The 20,247-nt window shown below is 39.9% G+C and overlaps 2 protein-coding genes across 5 annotated transcripts in view; both read left to right on the top strand.

The window, feature by feature from the left end:
* fgfr1a (fibroblast growth factor receptor 1a) overlaps window positions 1–20,247 on the top strand; it is a 75,154-nt gene that overhangs the window by 13,075 nt on the left and 41,832 nt on the right. For all 4 annotated transcript variants that reach the window (XM_062051712.1, XM_062051711.1, XM_062051714.1 and 1 more), the window contains exon 2: window positions 3,207–3,381. In XM_062051712.1, coding sequence (XP_061907696.1) covers window positions 3,294–3,381 — 88 coding nt within the window. In that variant the 5' untranslated portion in view covers window positions 3,207–3,293. The remainder of the gene's footprint in view (window positions 1–3,206; window positions 3,382–20,247) is intronic.
* On the top strand, window positions 12,444–14,361 carry LOC133652698 (uncharacterized). The gene is made up of 3 exons (XM_062051715.1): window positions 12,444–13,125; window positions 13,191–13,307; window positions 13,444–14,361. Exons 1-3 carry the CDS (start codon window positions 12,570–12,572, stop codon window positions 13,746–13,748), a joined length of 978 nt encoding a protein of 325 aa, XP_061907699.1. The 5' UTR covers window positions 12,444–12,569; the 3' UTR covers window positions 13,749–14,361.

Below are 20,247 nucleotides of genomic sequence, written 5' to 3'. Positions count from 1 at the left end.
TATGTACCGTACCAAGGACCTTCTCTCTTCATGTGTGATATGTACCGTACCAAGGACCTTCTCTCTTCATGTGTGATATGTACCGTACCAAGGACCTTCTCTCTTCATGTGTGATATGTACTGTACCAAGGACCTTCTCTCTTCATGTGTGATATGTACCGTACCAAGGACCTTCTCTCTTCATGTGTGATATGTACCGTACCAAGGACCTTCTCTCTTCATGCGTGATATGTACCGTACCAAGGACCTTCTCTCTTCATGTGTGATATGTACCGTACCAAGGACCTTCTCTCTTCATGTGTGATATGTACCGTACCAAGGACCTTCTCTCTTCATGTGTGATTCATGAAATGAATCCAAATTCCCAAGTTCTGTTGTAAATGATGCTACCTTTTGTACATAATAAACCAGATGATTGTAGTACATAAGTTGAGGACAATTAGTAATTAATAACATCTTGTAGTTTGATTTTGAGAATATTTATTTCATCTTCTGATCGATTAAAAATGACCACCAATGGGAGCATTTTTAAAACTCTGCTTGACTCAATTCCACCTATTTGACTGATGAGCATTATCGCATAATTTATTCAGAAAGTATAAATAACGACAAATGAAGATAGAATAACCACAACATTGAAGTGTAAACAAATATATAATCTACATTTTCAGAATGTGCTTGGTCTATTGAAAAAAAAAAAAAAAAGAGAAAATCTGATGTCTTTATTTTTAACACATCACATCAGGGGCTAATCCATTAAGACACTTAAAAATAACTTTTAAAAATGAGAAATATATACAATTATCAAAACTCATCCCGTTATATTTTTGGGTAATATGGCCCCAAGAGGGACAAGCGATTGAAAATGGATTGATGGATGGATGGCAGTGATGATGCTTCATTGGTTTTTGGTCAAATATCTTTAAATAATAAATTATAAATGGGTTATACTTGTATAGCGTTTTTCTACCTTCAAGGTACTCAAAGCGCTTTGACACTATTTCCACATTCACCCATTCACACACACATTCACACACTGATGGCGGGAGCTGCCATGCAAGGCGCTAACCAGCAGCCATCAGGAGCAAGGGTGAAGTGTCTTGCCCAAGGACACAACGGACGTGACTAGGATGGTAGAAGGTGGGGATTGAACCCCAGTAACCAGCAACCCTCCAATTGCTGGCACAGCCACTCTACCAACTTCGCCACGCCGCCCCTTTAGTGTTTGTTTATATAATACAGAAAAAACATGCACTCTCTCTAAAAACGTAATAAAACCAAAATAAAGAGGTGCACGGCAAAAAGTGTACTTAAAGAAAAAGCTAAGTCTTCGTCTTTGTCGAAACCGGTCTGTGTTTGTTAGCAGTTTATATTCAAATTATAAGAAGGACACGAGTGTTGTTGGCCTTGCTTTTTCTTTTTTCTTTAAAGCATAAGCTTCCGTAGCCCTTAGCCGCCTTCTTACTCCCTCAGCGGAGATTCACAAGACTAGCAAAACGTGGCTAATGCTAACGAGAGCGAGAGGTTTGTTAGAAAGAAAATACAAGTGTTGTCAGTGGTTTAGATTTGAGGCAACAGGCCATGAACAAATGACTGCACATTGCAAAGTTTGTTCAAAAAAAGGCAGCAGAACAACAAACTTATTGCAGCGTCGAGCCGAGTGGGGGAAATAAAACTCTTAACAACAAGACATTTAATCATCAATATAGTCTACATTGTATTTCTATTACATGTGCAATGTATTGTATTTAACAGCAGTTCACATATACAAGATGGAAGAAGCTGTGTTTATCTCCTTACTAAAACTACACAGTCATCTCAATGTTGTGCTAGTTTATTTATTTGCATAACATGTACAATACTACATTTTTATTTCAACCTTGCACTTTATTGATCTGATTGATTTTTATTACTACTTAATGGTTAAACATATCTATTGATTTATTGGATTTGTGTCATTACTTTGCACATTGTAATGATGCTCAATGCTGGAGATTATTTATTTGCATATATTTTTGTTTACAAAAGTATTTTATTCAAGCAGAACTATTGCTTCACAGAGGAAGCTCTTAAATGTAGTTAGTTGCAAATGATTGCATAAAAAGTACAATTTATAACTGGTCTTTTGCTAAGAGTAAGATGCAGTGTCATTTCAAACAAATAGTTTTAGATCAAATAAAAGCAAACCTCGTTTTGAATGATCTCTGTCATTTTTATTCATTGATTTTTTATTTAAGTTGGGGGAACAATTGTAAATTGAAAATTTTTGAATAAATCTGAGATTTTTTTTCAGGCCATATTGCCAATAAAACGATAGTATTAAAAGCTCATTCATCGCCCAAATTCCTATCGTCTATATCGCGCAACCCTAGTTGAAATACATTTCTGCAGACCTTTGAGCAGCATTAACTTGCTACCTACTGTACTTAGTAACCTGCCAACAACAGGAGAGAGAGAGTCTCATCCCACCAAAAGGACATTAAAAAGATAACACTCAATCAAGTCATTATTTGTTCATTTCCCCACCTAGTTGAGCAAAGACATTGTTTAAATGTTGATTCTCCCAACAGAACTTAGTTTCCAGCGTTCAACACATCGTGTGTTTTGTTTTGCATGTCTCTTATGAGGGCAAATGGTTGTCGGGCTTTCTTCAAAACCAAATGTTAGGTGATAGATGTGAAAGTGTGGAAATGATGTCTCTCTACAACGGTGTCACATAACAGACTGAGGTTCTGTGGTTCCTCCCCCCAGGGGGGATGGGACACATGCTGGAGGCTGATGATGCAAGCAGATGTGTGCATGTGTCACTCCATTCTGCAAGTTATACTACAAATTCTGCTTCCTTCAGACTTCGCAAGATGCATTTGTTCTACCTTTGCTGAAACTCTAGAAAGACTGCTTATCTGCAATCTTATCCATGTTTTTGTACACGCTGAAACACTCCATTGAACCATGCAGTCATTCAAAGCAACTTCTTTCACTTTTTCTGCTGTCCTTGGGTTTTTGTCCACATAGTTGTGGACTTATGTTTCTTACCATTACATTGTGTTGTTGCTTTTTTTGCTCCTTTTTTCCATACTGCGCATATTTCCTTCATTGTAAACACTATAATGATATCACATTCTTCTGTTGTCCAAGCACAATTTTGTTTTCTTGAACAAATCTCGACTCAGCTCATATTCAAGTATTTGTTTTTTGTTTCACAGTTCAAATTCGCGAGTGACCTGCTGCTGTCAGGTTCTGAATGGAGTTCCAATCGCCAAAGAGCCAACAGTTGTAGCTCCCTCAACAGGATGCTGATGAGGCCAAGTGTACTTCTGTTTCTGGCTCTCTTTGCCCAGCTTTTAAGGACACAGTGCCGTCCTGCTAGCCCTGATGACGGTAAGTTGGCATGATCACATTTCATGCTAGGATTTTTTAATCACATAAAACTGATTGAACTAAAGCCCTAACTTGTGTTTACTCATGAGAAATAGTCTGTTGAGAATCAAAGCTTTGTTCCTTGTCATGGAATGTATTTGACACACTGCAGCATTCTGTGAATTCTGCCCTTTGTCACTTTGGTCTTTCTGCCTCCACCCCCATCACAGTTGTGTTATTTGAGTGCACTTCACTGAGTCCTCCTAAAAGACCATTTACAGAAGACTGCTTTGAACAGCAAACCGCTAATGTTTGTTATTCTGCCTATTCGTTAACATTACAGCTGTATTTTCCATCTGGAAAACGCTTCTTAAAGGGTACATGCACTGAAAATGGTGAAAACAAAGCATGTGTGTTTGCTGTTCTGCCTCAGCATTTACAAGAAATAACAACACCGTTATAAGACTTTACTGTGTTGTTACTGTGCCCATTACACTTCTGCATATATACTGTACGGTTGGGAGAGTGGTCGTGGCAGCAACCTGAGGGTTCCTGGTTCGATCCCCACCTTCTACCGACCTCGTCCCCACCTTCTACCGACACTTCACCCTTGCTCCTGATGGTTGGTGGTTAGGGCCTTGCATGGCAGCTCCCGCCATCAGTGTGTGAATGGGTGAATGTGGAAATAGTGTCAAAGCGCTTTGAGTACCTTGAAGGTAGAAAAGCGCTATACAAGTATAACCCATTTACCATTTACCCTGAGCAAATGTATTTAAAAGACTATTCAGTTTGGAAGTAGTGCTTCTTTACATAGTATTTTTAGGGACCGAGTCCCTTTGGGACAGAGGACCCTATTGTATTTCTAGTGTTTTATTATTATACCGCCGCCTCTTTGAGCTGTAATTTGACCCCCTTAACTTGCTTCAAAACTCACCAAATTGGACACACACATCAAAACCCCAAAACTAAAAATTGCACTCTCGCGCCCCCTAGGAAGAAAACACAGACAAAACTGCCTGTAACTCCCAGTAGGAATGTCGTAGAGACATGAAACAAAAACCTCTATGTAGGTCTCACTTAGACCTATATTTCATACACTGACAACCCCCAGCAAAAATCAACAGGAAGTTTGCAATTACCCCTTCAAAACAAAAGTTGTGTAAAAACAGTCACCTTTTTTCAAACATCTCCTCTGAGCGCGTTTGTCGTGTCGGCTTCAAATTAGCACAGGAGAGAGATGGAACCCTTCTGATTAAAAGTTGATGAAAGAGTTTTAATTACTGCTCCGGTTTGGATTTTATGAGCCCTCAAAGTCGGTCCCGTCCATCGCTGCTTGCAGCTTTAATTACAGTTGTAAACATTTTTCTATCCTCTTCTTGATGAAGCCTGATTTTGTCTGTAAGAAAGTATGTTTTCTTTTTTCATCTGCTGGACATTGAGGCCCTGTAAACACAGGAACATTTTTACTTAATAATGGTTAAGTAGTAGTAGCCATTATTTTGGCAATAATATACAGTATATAGTCTATTATTTACGCGCTTTTGACTAGTGATGCACCGAAAATTTGGCCACCAAGTAATTTTGCTCACCAAAACAGCACTGTCGAAACAGGATGTAAGGATGACGTAAGCAATTGTCTGGATCGTAGGAAGCATGTCTGCGAGGTGGACACACTTGAATATATCCGTGAAAGACAGCAACACCCAGCTACAAAATGTGCAATGTGCAAATATTCAAAGGACAGTGGTGTTCTTTAATGGATAGAAATTGCGTGGGGGGCCGAGGCGTCACCTCATCGCAAACGACACATTCACACATTAGGGCCCAATTGTCAAAGGCTTTCAGACCTAATTTCACCTTGCTGACCCAATAGCTGATTGGTGAGCTCCAAAATGAAAGAATCATGTACGGGCATATCCCTGGCAGCTATGTGCGCATATGGGGTCCTGTGTCAAATGCCAGCTACGGCGGCCGGGGAATCAGGAGCGTGGTTCGTGGCAGTTGTGTGTGTGTGTGTGTGTGTGTGTGTGTGTGTGTGTGTGTGTGTGTGTGTGTGTGTGTGTGTGTGTGTGTGTGTGTGTGTGTGTGTGTGTGTGTGTGTGTGTGTGTGTGTGTGTGTGTACAACTCTTGCCAGGGATGATGCAACTTGCTTGCTACAAAAGAAGTAAAGTCATGGTTCTGCAACGCAAAACTGTCGTCTTTTTCAAGAGTCAAGTCAAGCCGATGGCGTCCGCCTCTGGGTATTGATGGACGGCAAAGCTTGAAACATTCCGCCGAGCAGTGTTAGTGTTCACTTTATCACACGATTTTGCACGTACTTGCGAGCTCTCTTAAAAGTCCACGCTGTTTGGCTGCACAGCCGAGACGCAACAGAAGATGGGTAGTGATTGGCAGATGGCGCCGCTGTTATATTGAGGTTACGTTCCATGGAGGTTACGTTTCGCTGGCGTTCCGCATCCTGTGAAAATCAATATTAAATGTTTCCTCTGCAAAGAAAGTATATTGTCCATCCATCCATTTTCTACCGTTTGTCCCTCTCAGGGTGACGGGGATGCTGGAGCCTATCCCAGCTGCATTTTGGCGGAAGGCGGTGTGTCTATTTATTTTAGTAACATAAAATAATAATATAACTAGGTTAATCGATTTTAGTGTGTGTATAAGTACTCTTTGAGCACATTCAGCAATAATGATAACCATTGTCATTTTGGTCACAATAACTTTATTTAAGCATTTTATGCATTGTTTTGTTTTTGTATATTTTAGGGTCCCGTAACAGATACACAACCTATTTCATTGCTTTTACTTGTGATTTGTATTCAAGTGCTACCTTTTGATAGCAGACACAATGTATTTGATTTTTATTTGTTGCTTGTTTTATAGAAAATGGATGGATGGATATTCTCGTTTTATTTAAGTGGGATATTTGATGGTTCACATTCCATTGACAATGTTAAAGTATTTGACAAATACAAGTTTATTGTATTTGAAAGGGCATACTTGCATTATTATTATGTATTATCATTCCATCAGTGGTGGATTTGTCTCAAAATATTTACAATAATTAAATATATATATATAATGTTGTTTATCTGCAATAGTTTGTAGGTCAAGCAAAATTGGTTCTTAGCACAGGCCTGATGTTAGGCAATATGAACAACACACCAACACAAAGATTGTAACACACACACATTGACAGTCACACCGTGCTTGACAGCTCTGATCTGATAGCAATTATAGCTCGTCAAGATTAAAGCAAGAGTTTTATTCCTCTGTAGTTTCTGGTGGCTCTGTCTGTGTCTGTGCACAGCATCACTACAGGTGAGGCATTATGTCACAGCACCACTATAGGTGAGGCATTATGTCACAGCATCACTACAGGTGAGGCATTATGTCACAGCATCACTACAGGTGAGGCATTATGTCACAGCATCACTACAGGTGAGGCATTATGTCACAGCACCACTACAGGTGAGGCATTATGTCACAGCACCACTACAGGTGAGGCATTATGTCACAGCACCACTACAGGTGAGGCATTATGTCACAGCATCACTACAGGTGAGGCATTATGTCACAGCATCACTACAGGTGAGGCATTATGTCACAGCACCACTACAGGTGAGGCATTATGTCACAGCACCACTACAGGTGAGGCATTATGTCACAGCACCACTACAGGTGAGGCATTATGTCACAGCATCACTACAGGTGAGGCATTATGTCACAGCACCACTACAGGTGAGGCATTATGTCACAGCACCACTACAGGTGAGGCATTATGTCACAGCACCACTACAGGTGAGGCATTATGTCACAGCACCACTACAGGTGAGGCATTATGTCACAGCATCACTACAGGTGAGGCATTATGTCACAGCATCACTACAGGTGAGGCATTATGTCACAGCATCACTACAGGTGAGGCATTATGTCACAGCATCACTACAGGTGAGGCATTATGTCACAGCATCACTACAGGTGAGGCATTATGTCACAGCGCCACTACAGGTGAGGCATTATGTCACAGCATCACTACAGGTGAGGCATTATGTCACAGCACCACTACAGGTGAGGCATTATGTCACAGCATCACTACAGGTGAGGCATTATGTCACAGCACCACTACAGGTGAGCATTATGTCACAGCACCACTACAGGTGAGACATTATGTCACAGCACCACTACAGGTGAGGCATTATGTCACAGCATCACTACAGGTGAGGCATTATGTCACAGCACCACTACAGGTGAGGCATTATGTCACAGCACCACTACAGGTGAGGCATTATGTCACAGCATCACTACAGGTGAGGCATTATGTCACAGCATCACTACAGGTGAGGCATTATGTCACAGCATCACTACAGGTGAGGCATTATGTCACAGCATCACTACAGGTGAGGCATTATGTCACAGCATCACTACAGGTGAGGCATTATGTCACAGCGCCACTACAGGTGAGGCATTATGTCACAGCACCACTACAGGTGAGGCATTATGTCACAGCACCACTACAGGTGAGGCATTATGTCACAGCATCACTACAGGTGAGGCATTATGTCACAGCATCACTACAGGTGAGGCATTATGTCACAGCATCACTACAGGTGAGGCATTATGTCACAGCATCACTACAGGTGAGGCATTATGTCACAGCATCACTACAGGTGAGGCATTATGTCACAGCGCCACTACAGGTGAGGCATTATGTCACAGCATCACTACAGGTGAGGCATTATGTCACAGCATCACTACAGGTGAGGCATTATGTCACAGCATCACTACAGGTGAGGCATTATGTCACAGCATCACTACAGGTGAGGCATTATGTCACAGCATCACTACAGGTGAGGCATTATGTCACAGCATCACTACAGGTGAGGCATTATGTCACAGCGCCACTACAGGTGAGGCATTATGTCACAGCATCACTACAGGTGAGGCATTATGTCACAGCATCACTACAGGTGAGGCATTATGTCACAGCATCACTACAGGTGAGGCATTATGTCACAGCATCACTACAGGTGAGGCATTATGTCACAGCATCACTACAGGTGAGGCATTATGTCACATCAGTGATGTGATATACAAAGGTTACCATGCAGACAGAGCTTCAGGCGCCAATCTACATTTCTGCCAGCAGGTGCTCGGTGTGTGAGTGTATTTAAAAAAATAGACGTTCAGCAAAGTTAGTTCTCCATATGATTTGTGGCTTTACTATTTTGTAAAACGGACCAAACTCGCCACAAAATTAACTACAAGATTGATTTTTCAAAAATGATTTTAAAGATTGAAAGTCGCCATCAATAACCGGTATAGCTCAGTTGGTAGAGTGGCCGTGCCAGCAACTTGAGGGTTCCAGGTTCGATCCCAGCTTCTGCCATCCTAGTCACTTTCCTACAACTAAATGAAGATAAAACTGAGATAATTGTTTTTGGTGCTAAAAAAGAAAGGTTTAAAGTCGTCCAACACCTTCAATCACTGTCCCTGAAAACCTCAAATAAAGCCAGAAATCTTGGGGTTATTTTAGATTCTGATTTACATTTCGAAAGTCGCATGAAATCAGTAACAAAATCGGCCTACTATCACCTCAAAAATGTAACAAGACTTAGAGGGCTCATGTCAGCTCAAGACTTAGAAAAACTTGTACATGCCTTTATTACCAGTAGGCTAGACTATTGTAATGGTCTCCTTGCAGGTCTTCCCAAAAACAGTGTCAGGCAGCTACAGCTTGTTCAGAACGCTGCTGCTAGAGTTCTAACAAACACCAAAACATGGGAGCACATTACAGCAATTCTTAAATCCTTCCATTGGCTCCCTGTACATCAGAGAAGTGATTTCTAAATCCTCCTGCTCACATATAAATCACTGCATGGTCTAGTATATCACTGATATGCTCCCACTATATACGCCCTCTAGATCACTAAGATCTTCTGAGAGCAATCTGTTAGCGGTTCCCAGAGTAAACTCCAATCAAGGGAGAGCATCATTCAGTCACTATGCAACAAATAGCTGCAATAAACTTCCTGAAACTCAAACATTCTGAATATGAATTCATGAAATAAAAACAACAAAAATACTATCTGTCCAGCATGTAGTGACAGAAGGACTTGAAGTGATTGACTAATGGGTGTTTGTTTTATTATAACATGCACAGGCCATTACAAAAAACATTCATGATGTTTCCTGGGCTCTGTGTAAGTGTGTGCTTATATTAAAGATAATGTACACTTCTGTGTAAGTGTGTGCTTATATTAATGATAATGTACACTTCCGTGTAAGTGTGTGCTTATATTAATGATAATGTACACTTCTGTGTAAGTGTGTGCTTATATTAAAGATAATGTACACTTCTGTGTGCTTATATTAAAGATAATGTACACTTATGTGTAAGTGTGTGCTTATATTAAAGATAATGTACACTTATGTGTAAGTGTGTGCTTATATTAAAGATAATGTACACTTATGTGTAAGTGTGTGCTTATATTAAAGATAATGTACACTTCTGTGTAAGTGTGTGCTTATATTAAAGATAATGTACACTTCTGTGTAAGTGTGTGCTTATATTAAAGATAATGTACACTTATGTGTAAGTGTGTGCTTATATTAAAGATAATGTACACTTCTGTGTGCTTATATTAAAGATAATGTACACTTCTGTGTAAGTGTGTGCTTATATTAAAGATAATGTACACTTATGTGTAAGTGTGTGCTTATATTAAAGATAATGTACGCTTCTGTGTAAGTGTGTGCTTATATTAAAGATAATGTACACTTCTGTGTAAGTGTGTGCTTATATTAAAGATAATGTACACTTCCGTGTAAGTGTGTGCTTATATTAAAGATAATGTACACTTCTGTGTAAGTGTGTGCTTATATTAATGATAATGTACACTTATGTGTAAGTGTGTGCTTATATTAATGATAATGTACACTTCTGTGTAAGTGTGTGCTTATATTAATGATAATGTACACTTCTGTGTAAGTGTGTGCTTGTATTAAAGATAATGTACACTTCCGTGCAAGTGTGTGCTTATATTAAAGATAATGTACACTTATGTGTAAGTGTGTGCTTATATTAAAGATAATGTACACTTCTGTGTAAGTGTGTGCTTATATTAAAGATAATGTACACTTCTGTGTAAGTGTGTGTTTATATTAAAGATAATGTACACTTCTGTGTAAGTGTGTGCTTATATTAAAGATAATGTACACTTCTGTGTAAGTGTGTGCTTATATTAAAGATAATGTACACTTCTGTGTAAGTATGTGCTTATATTAAAGATAATGTACACTTCTGTGTAAGTGTGTGCTTATATTAATGATAATGTACACACCCGCCTCAACTGTTTCACTCCCAATAAAGGATAAGGATGTGCTGAAACTCAAAACCTAAAAATGTGCCTTTTGGATGGGGTCCAGCAGTGTAAGAGCTGCCTGGACATGACAGTAGATACATTTGGGTGTTGACTTTCTTCAGTGGGAATTGGGAAGGGGCAGGACAATATAATAAAGCTCAGTGTCCAAGTGATGAAGCAAGAGGAACTGTCTTGGGCTGTGAGCCCTCAAAGGAACATGTATTGGTTGTAGTTAAGCTGGTCCCGTGCTGGGACCAGCTGAAGTCTATGCATCCCATCTGAAGCCCAAACATCGTCATGTTACCAAGGGTTAACTGAACTTTGCAACCAACATTTATTTTTGTTAGTGTAAGAAAAATATCAATGGATAGCAAAAAGTTTATTAGTGTTATACTTTAAAAGATATAACGAGAAAGATTATACACTACTATACACTGTCAGTAAAAAAAAAAAATTGGTGGGAAATGATATCTTCCAAGGTGATACATTTCTATTTAGATGGACAAATGGTAATGCATTTTCATTCCTTTCATTTTTGAAACCCCAAATAGTGAGGCACTAACTCTGTGCTTGTCCTGCTGCTCCCCCGCAGACTTAACTTGCCTCACTTCCCTGCTGGGTGACGGATGGCTTCAGCTGTTTACAAACAATCACAGCAGAAGCATTTGGTTGCATTCCCTTTGTCTTGACCGGGGAAACCAAATAGTTGTATGGAAATGGTCACGTACTATGCATGTTTCATTGTTTGTCTGAGGACTTCATGTTGTGTTGCTCACATAAGAAATTACTCTTTTCTACAGTCACAGTTCCCAAGAGATGTGGTGGCTTTAGTTATTCACTTTCTGTATGTTTTACTTTTTCTTTGCAGTATTTTACCCTAATTACTTTAATGCGTGACAGTGGTTTGTAGAAAATATTGATTTGGTGGTTAATAATGTGACTGTGTAATATCAATACACGTACAGTATGTTACCTATGATGTTGTCCAATATGCAGTTATGCACTTATTGAGTTCAATATGATTAGAATCTAGGTACTTAATTTACTGTTAACCCTGCGTATAAATAAATATACTGTATTATCAGGGAATTCAATCGATTGATCGTAACTGGACTGTTTGGTTTGTCTTAGAAGACGTTTCACCTCTCATCCAAGTAGACTTCATCTCAATCGGACCAATCTAAGTCTAAACGAGATCTGACCAATGGAAGTCTATGAGCATGAACTGGTAAAGGCTACTTGTATGAGAGGCGAAACGTCTTCTAAGACAAATCAAGCCGCCCAGTTGCGATTGATTGAATGCCCCGAGATTACAATAACCTGGATGAATGAGAACGTCCACAGACACAAATACTGTATTTTATATTCATAGTTGTCTTGACACAACACAGAGTTGTCATCACAACTAAGTAGGAATATTTTTAATAAATCAAATATTTTTCAAAGTTTGAAAAAAACAAAACATTTACGACCTTCTAAATTAGTCTTTTTAAAAAGCACCTTATTAGAGCCGTCTAAACCACCCATATAGTCACCTTTACACTTGTTTTAGCTAATATAGTCGCCTTGAGTCTGTTCTATTGTAGATTCCATATTGTACTTACCGGTAGCCCAGAGGATCCTCTAAGATTCTTTGCTATGGCCGTCGCCCGGCCACTACAACACAATCACATCCTGGGTAATTCTTCAAAGTTAGAAACCACTCGCGTGGACTTCCGGTTAAGATGTGAAGGAGGGAGGACGCGTCCGAGCGACTCTCCGTGAATTTGACACTCAAATTGTATAAAAACCACATATTGTGAGGAAATTCGAGTTGAAAGGAGAACATAAGTGATTATAGGCACACTATGGCTTCGCGGGGCGGCAAAACTCCACAGCAGGGGATAAAGGCGCACTTTACTCGGCATAGTAAAACTACCACTACAAACAGTGGGACTAGCTTAGCCTCTCCAGCTAGTAGCTCTGTAGCTGCTAAAGAGGCTAATGCTGGTAGCATGACCGCAGCCAGCCTACCCCCAGAAATGGAGAGCCTACACCGACTCATGACCGCATCAATGGAGAATATAATAGCTCCGCTGAAGAGGACCATGGATGAAGTGAAGATAATTGTGGAGGATCAAGGCAAAAGGATCGTCGACTTGGAAGAAAACGCAACGCAGCTAACTGAACGAGTCACCGCTCTTGAGGCTATATGTGAGCAGCTCTTGACCCAGAACGAGTCACTGAACGAACGCATGGAAGACGCCTCTAACAGGTCTAGACGCTGCAACCTGCGCGTCACGAACGTACTACCGAGTCCTGGGGAAAGGAACGACTGTGTTCAATTCATGCAAAACTTTTTTGCCACAGTACTTGGGGACGTGTTCACCGAGCCACCCATACTAGACAGAGCGCACAGGATCGGTAAGGAAAATCCGGGGCCCAACCCGAGGCCTAGAGTGATGATTGTCCGCTTCCATTACTTTCAGGACAAGATGCGTGCACTACGGGCAGACAGGAGCCTGCTACAATGGAAGGGACAGAAAATTATGCTCTATCCAGATTATGCGCCAGCTACTGTGAAACTTCGTGCCACATTCACCAAGGTAAAAGCTCAAATGTGGAAGAAGAATGTCCGATTCCGCCTCGTCTTTCCAGCTGTTTTAAAGGTGGAATTTAAAAACAAAACGCATGCATTCAAGACCGCTGATGAAGCACAACGATTCTATGACCGGCGTATAGCCAGACTCCCGGACATGGAGAGAAACACAACTACCAAACCAGCGAGAAGAGGGCGCGCCACCACCCAGGAGAAAGGCGACACCGGCCGGGAGAGAGAGGAGGAGAACGGCGCTGGACTAGGCAACGAAGAGGATGGAACGCACGGGAAGAACGGTCCGGGAGGAGAGGACGAGGCGATGGGAGGCATCAGCGTGGAAGGAGAATATAACGACGAGGTGAACGACGGCGAAGAAGAAGACGGCGGCAGCGGCAGCGAGTCCGGAGACAACATCGGGGCTCTGGACGAGAATGACGGTACTGAGTAGCATTGATCCGAGAAATGGGGTAAGAACACCACTACAACTGACACTTATGTAAATAGACACATCCACGGTTGCCTGCCAAGGAAATGGACACATTGAAGGGAATAGACTGATGGGAAACGGACAGAGATTTACTTTCTTTTGGACTTTTGCAAGAACTTGGGACTCACGGGGGGGAGGGGGATGGTCAGGGGAAATAAGGGAAACGCTGGTATGGTTTATTGGTTTAGTCTATGTTTGAACTCTCATTCTATAAGATATTAGATCTGGAATCAGATAGAATACAAACCTTTTTTTTTGTTTTGTTCTGTTTGTGTGTGTGTGTGTGTATGTGGGTGTGTGTGTGTGTGGGTGTGTGCGTGTGTGTGTATCCATTCATACATATGTGTGTGGGTGCGTGCGTGAGTATCCACATCAGGACATGGATCGTGTGTGGGTGCTTTTGTGGGAATGTGGGCAAGTTCGCATGTTTTTGTATGCATATGTATGTGTGAATGGGATTTTACGTGGGTATCTGATAAACATTTAGAAGCACTACATGTTTGTAATGATCCTTTATGTATTTTACTGTAAACCTTTTTTATTTATATTTTCCACGGAGGGAGAGAGGAAAGATGACGGTATAGGGGAGAATGTATAATATTTAAGGGACTAAATTGGTTGAACATTGGATATCATACAGGCGACAAAACATTATGGAACCTGATCTGTACAGGGTTCAACCTGAATATCTTTTCATACTCTTGTGTACTAAAAGAGGGATTTGGAAGGCATTTCCCCTTCGTCTCAGCTCGATTGTTGTCTCTGCTTTCACCACCTATTTCCCTCTCTCCCTCTATATTTTTCTATTTGTTTATATTTTTTATTATTTTCTATTTTATTACTCAGTTGTACTGCATATATGTTGAGGATGAGACCGATCTATATATACGTCAATATTATGGATAAGTTGTTGACTTTGTTTTACACTGGACATGCTAGCGTAGAGGGGCTCCCCTGTCCTCGTTCCCGGTGGGCTTGTCTCCGGGGCGCTGTGGTGGGTGCTGCCGTAGCTGGGTCGACAGCCGGTTTAGTGTTGTGGTGCTGCGGTGGCGCCCGTTGGGGCGCTCGGGAGACAGGTCTATACGTACCCTGGTGCAATGGAAGTAGTTTGATATGCGAAATGAATACTACCACATTCCTTTTTTCAAGTGAATATATGCGTGGTTGTGGGTGAGTGCGTATATGTATTTACATGTATGTGCACATATAGGTCCGCATATATATTACCGGTTTTTTTCTGTTTTGTTTTTTTGTCTCTCATGTTCAAAAAAGAACACTGGTTACTAGGTAGTATAACTAGGAATATGCTCTCTGTCCTGATATAGATATAATCCCAGAGATTTAACTTTGATATAGAATCATGAACCGTGGATATTGATACTTTTTGTTTTCTTATTGGAACATTGACTTTTCTCCTATATACCCTCTTAGGGGTTTTTGTTTATCTTTTCTTTTATTCTAACTCACAATGTTATGGTTGAGGGACCTGTGTAGAGGAGAGTCGCTCGCTGTGCGATAGAGATAGGAAATGGTTAAAGCTAGCCAGGTTGAGGATTGGAGAGGATCACGCGAGCGAGCCTCTGTACCTTGGGGGTCATCTTTTGTTTCTTGTTTTATTTTTATTTTTATTTTCTTCATTATTCAAAAAAATTTAACTGAAACATGCAACAGACGTGATACAGGGAAGACAGAAAAAGTACGAAAGGAAAACCTTTATGCAAAGTAATGAAGTAAGGGTGGTGTCATTGAATGTTAATGGGTTAAACAATCCGATTAAGAGAAGCAAAGTCTTGGCTAAATTCAAAAAGGAAAAGATGCAGGTAATATATTTACAGGAAACGCACTTATCTAAACAGGAACATGAAAAATTCAGGAAACTCGGGTACAACAATACATTTTACAGTACATTCTTAAAACAGAGTAATAGGAGGGGTGTCGCCATATTAATATCGAACTCAGTTAAATTTGAATTAATCAAGGAAATATGTGATAAAGAGGGGAGATATATAATAGTGAAAGGGAAATTGGAAAACCAAACAGTAACGTTAATTAATGTCTATGTCCCCCCAGATAGCGGTAAATCCACGTATGAGAAAATATTTGATGTTATTAACAAAGAAGCAGAGGGGGTTTGGCTGTGTGGAGGTGACATTAATCTGACTTTGAATTATAACTTAGACACGACAAGCACGATTAGAAGTAAGGAACACATTAGCAAATATGTGAACATAATGATGAAGGAATTGGGAATAATAGACATATGGAGAGAACTACACCCGTTGGAGAAGGACTATACTCATTACTCAGCACCACATCAAATGTACAGTAGAATAGATATGTATCTGATGAACAAAGAAGAAATACACAGAGTGAAGGAGTGCAACATAGGAGTAACGGATCTCTCAGACCATAGTGCCATATACTTGACAATTCATCTAAATAGTAGGAAGAAAAACACGTTATGGAGATTGAATGTGGGCATCCTGAATAGTGAAAGTGTGATAGAATCAGCAAAAAAAGATATAACCTCATACTTAGAAGAGAATGATAACGGGGAGGTGGAGCCGACAATTTTATGGGATGCTCTGAAGGCGGTCTTAAGGGGGAAGTTGATAGCTCAAACATCTTTTATGAAAAAGGCAAGATTAGAATTATATCAAAAACGAATCGGAAAATTGAAAGATTTGGAACAACAACATAAAACAGTGGGAACCTCTGAGATAATGGATCAGATTAAAGACATGAGAAAAAAAGTAAACGAAATGCTTATGGATGAGGTCGAAAAAAAGACCAGGTTTGTGAAACAAACATACTACGAGGGAGGCTCTAAAGCAACAAAGATGTTAGCTAGGAGACTGAAAAAACAACAAACATTAAATAATATTCACAAAATAAGGGACCCCAAGACCAACAACCTATTATACGATCCAGAAGCGATTGAAAACGTATTTGAAAATTATTATCGAACACTATATACACAACCAGTTGCGGCAAGAGAGGAGGAAATGGAACTTCTCTTAAATTCATTGGACCTGCCTTCATTGGGAGTTAGCCAAAACAAGATGCTAAACGCTAATATAACAATTGGGGAAATTGAAGAAGCAATACAAAGGACCAAAAATAACAAATCCCCGGGGACAGATGGCTTTAGTGCCGAATTTTACAAGACATTTAAAGAAGAGTTGATTCCCTTATTACAGACCTCCTTTAATTACACCCTTAAAAAAGGAAAAATTCCCCCCTCATGGAAAGAAGCGATTATATCAGTAATACATAAAGAAGGTAAAGATAAAGAAGACTGTAACAATTATAGACCTATTTCGCTACTGAATGTGGACTACAAGTTGTATACATCTATTATTTCAAAAAGGTTTGAAAACTTTATGTCGGATCTAATAGAGGACTGCCAAACTGGATTTATTAGGGAAAGACAAACTCAGGATAACATAAGGAGAGCCTTACATTTAGTTGATGAAATACAGAAGACAAAAACAAGTGCTATGCTCGTGAGTGTTGATGCTCACAAAGCATTCGACAGTGTAAATTGGTTATACCTGTATAAAGTAATGGAAAGACTAGGCTTTAACAAAAAATCAGTACAGATAATAAAGTCACTATACCAAGAACCATCAGCTAGAGTCAAAATAAATGGAAGTCTTTCGAAAAGCTTCAAATTGGAGAGGTCTACCAGGCAGGGTTGCTGTTTATCCCCGACGTTATTCGCATTATTTATAGAACCATTAGCCCAACTGATTAGAGAAAACAAGGAAATTAAAGGTATACAGATTAGACATAATGAACACAAGGTGGGGCTTTTTGCAGACGATGTACTGATCTATCTCCGAGATCCAGAAGAAACATTCCCTAGATTAATGAGAACCCTCGAAGATTATGGACGATATTCGGGGTATAAGTTAAATGTCACAAAAACACAAATATTATTGTTAAACTATAACCCCTCATTAGAAATTAGAGAGACGTATAAACTAAATTGGGACCTGGAAATGGTCAAATATTTGGGAGTTAATATAACAAAGGAAAGAGATAAACTATATGAAGCCAACTATGGGTCGATAAATCTGAGGCTTAAAATGGATCTGGAGAGATGGTCAGTGCTGTGTCTGGACTTAAGCTCAAGAATAGAAATAATCAAGATGAATGTGTTGCCGAGACTCTTGTACTTGTTTCAATCCCTACCAGTAGCAGTACCACAAATACAATTTGATGAGTGGGATAAAAATATATCGAGATTCATATGGGGGGGTAAAAGACCCAGAATTAGGTTCGAAACTCTCCAGCTGCCCAAGGTAAAAGGGGGAATGGCATTGCCAAATCTGAAAGAATATTTCCATGCAGCCCAACTTCGGTATCTAGTATGCTGGTGTAGACCAGAATACGAAGCGAAATGGAAGGGAATTGAATTAGACCAGGGGAGAGATCTTATCCAAAACTTGTTGGCAAATAAAACAATAGAAAAGAGAGTAGAGGCAGAACTGAGTCCGATTACTAAATTTACAATTGGAATTTGGAATAATATCTCAAAAAAATACAAATTAGAGGATGAAAGAAAGATACTAGGATGGTTGACACGTGATCCCAATTTCAAGCCTGGGTTCGAAGATCATGGGTTTAAACAGTGGGAACGAAAAGGCTTGACGGCAATGTGCACACTGTTGGAAGATGGGCAGATGAGGAGTTTCGAAGACCTACGGGCGACATATGATCTAGACAAACATGAGTTCTTCCGGTATTTACAGATAAGGGACTACTATATTAAAAAAATTAAAAGGGCATCAATGAACCCGCTAATTAGAATAATGGTACAAGCTTATAATAATAAAAAATGTAGAGTGATCTCAGCTGTTTACCAGGGATTGATGACAAGCAAGGGGACTTCAACCATGTACATTAAAGAGAAATGGGAAAGAGGATTTGGGGAGCAGATCACTGAAAAGGACTGGTATAATATTTGTAAAACGCAGTGCACGGCCACGAGTTCTAGGGTATGGAGGGAGTTTTGCTGGAAAAACATGACTAGATACTTTATAACTCCAAAAATAAGCGGAAGAGTCGCAGCAAAGAAACAACCATGTTGGAGGCTATGTGGAAATATGGACGCTGACCACGAACATGTGTTCTGGAACTGTCCCAATATTGAAAAATATTGGTATGACGTGTGGTCAGTGATAAAAGAAGTACTACAATATGACATTCCAAAAACAAGTATGATACTATACTTGGGAAACTTGACGCAGGAATATATGCAATTCGATGATTTCTATTTAGTCAAGGTTTTGTTAGCAGCCAGCAAAAAGGCAATTACAAGACTGTGGCGTAGTAGCAGCTCACCGACCTGTGAACAGTGGCTGTGCATTGTGGAAGAACTATATGTAATGGAAAGATTTACACATAGACTCAGAATACAGGAGGAACTATTTCTTGAGAAATGGACAAAATGGACTGAATACAAAACTCAGGAAAATGACACCACAAATGCTTGATATGGAATATAAATTGACTATGTATATATTGTAAGATGTTGACCCTGTTGATATATGTATGCATGTGACAGAATAAAAATTTAAGTTTAAAAAAAAAAGAAACCACTCGCGTGTGTTGTTCTGCAAAAACTTGGTAAACTTGACAGTCGCAGCTAGATTAGTTAGCTTTGATGTAAGCATTCCGTATTAGCATTCCATGTATGCGTTGTCATTCCACATTATCCAAGTCAAAGCTGTGTTATTGATGTGGAATATAAAGTGCATTGAAAGACTTAATCTCCGCTTTGGCTGGACAGCGGTTGATAGCTGATAGCAGTCTCCATTAGCGGAAGGTGTCTCGCCGAATGTCCAATGCTACTTCCAGCTGTTGTCTTTCGATATCGCTAGCGTCAAAGGCTCACCAATGTAAACATGTGTTATTGATGAGATAGGAGTTGAAAATGAAGTCCATCAGAAAGTTGTTCTGCCAAAAGGGTCAAGTTGAGATTGTCGCGGTGAAGATAGAGTATCGCTAGCATTAGTGCTATGTTGAGTTTAGTAGGCATCACCCTTAACCTGGCAATAGAAGTTGTGCTTGGAGAATATTTGTCGGTTGCCACAACATAGTGACCAGTAATACTAACAGAAAATAAGACACATACTCCATTACATATAATACATACATTAAAACTTATTTAACTTTTGTCCAAAAATATGTAGAATGTGTTTTAAAAGAAAAAGTTAATGAAGCCGCATTGGAAGTGTGATGTAGCGAGGGACGGACTGTACATGCCATCCTGCCCTGTCCTGGTCCACCCATTCCAATCATGGCAACTGAGCAGAGATCAGAGCACTACACAAGCTAATTGGGCCAGACTTTAAGCAAAATAAGATTCACCTAGTTTGAATGTAACTTTAGTTTTGTATTGGAAATGCTATTTTCTCACCACCGTGCTTATCCTTAGGAAATGTCACTTTCA

Source organism: Entelurus aequoreus, linkage group LG06, assembly GCF_033978785.1.
Source record: "Entelurus aequoreus isolate RoL-2023_Sb linkage group LG06, RoL_Eaeq_v1.1, whole genome shotgun sequence".
Classification (NCBI taxonomy): domain Eukaryota; kingdom Metazoa; phylum Chordata; class Actinopteri; order Syngnathiformes; family Syngnathidae; genus Entelurus; species Entelurus aequoreus.
Note: the sequence above shows the minus strand (reverse complement) of the source record. Positions and strands in the feature narration are given on the sequence as shown.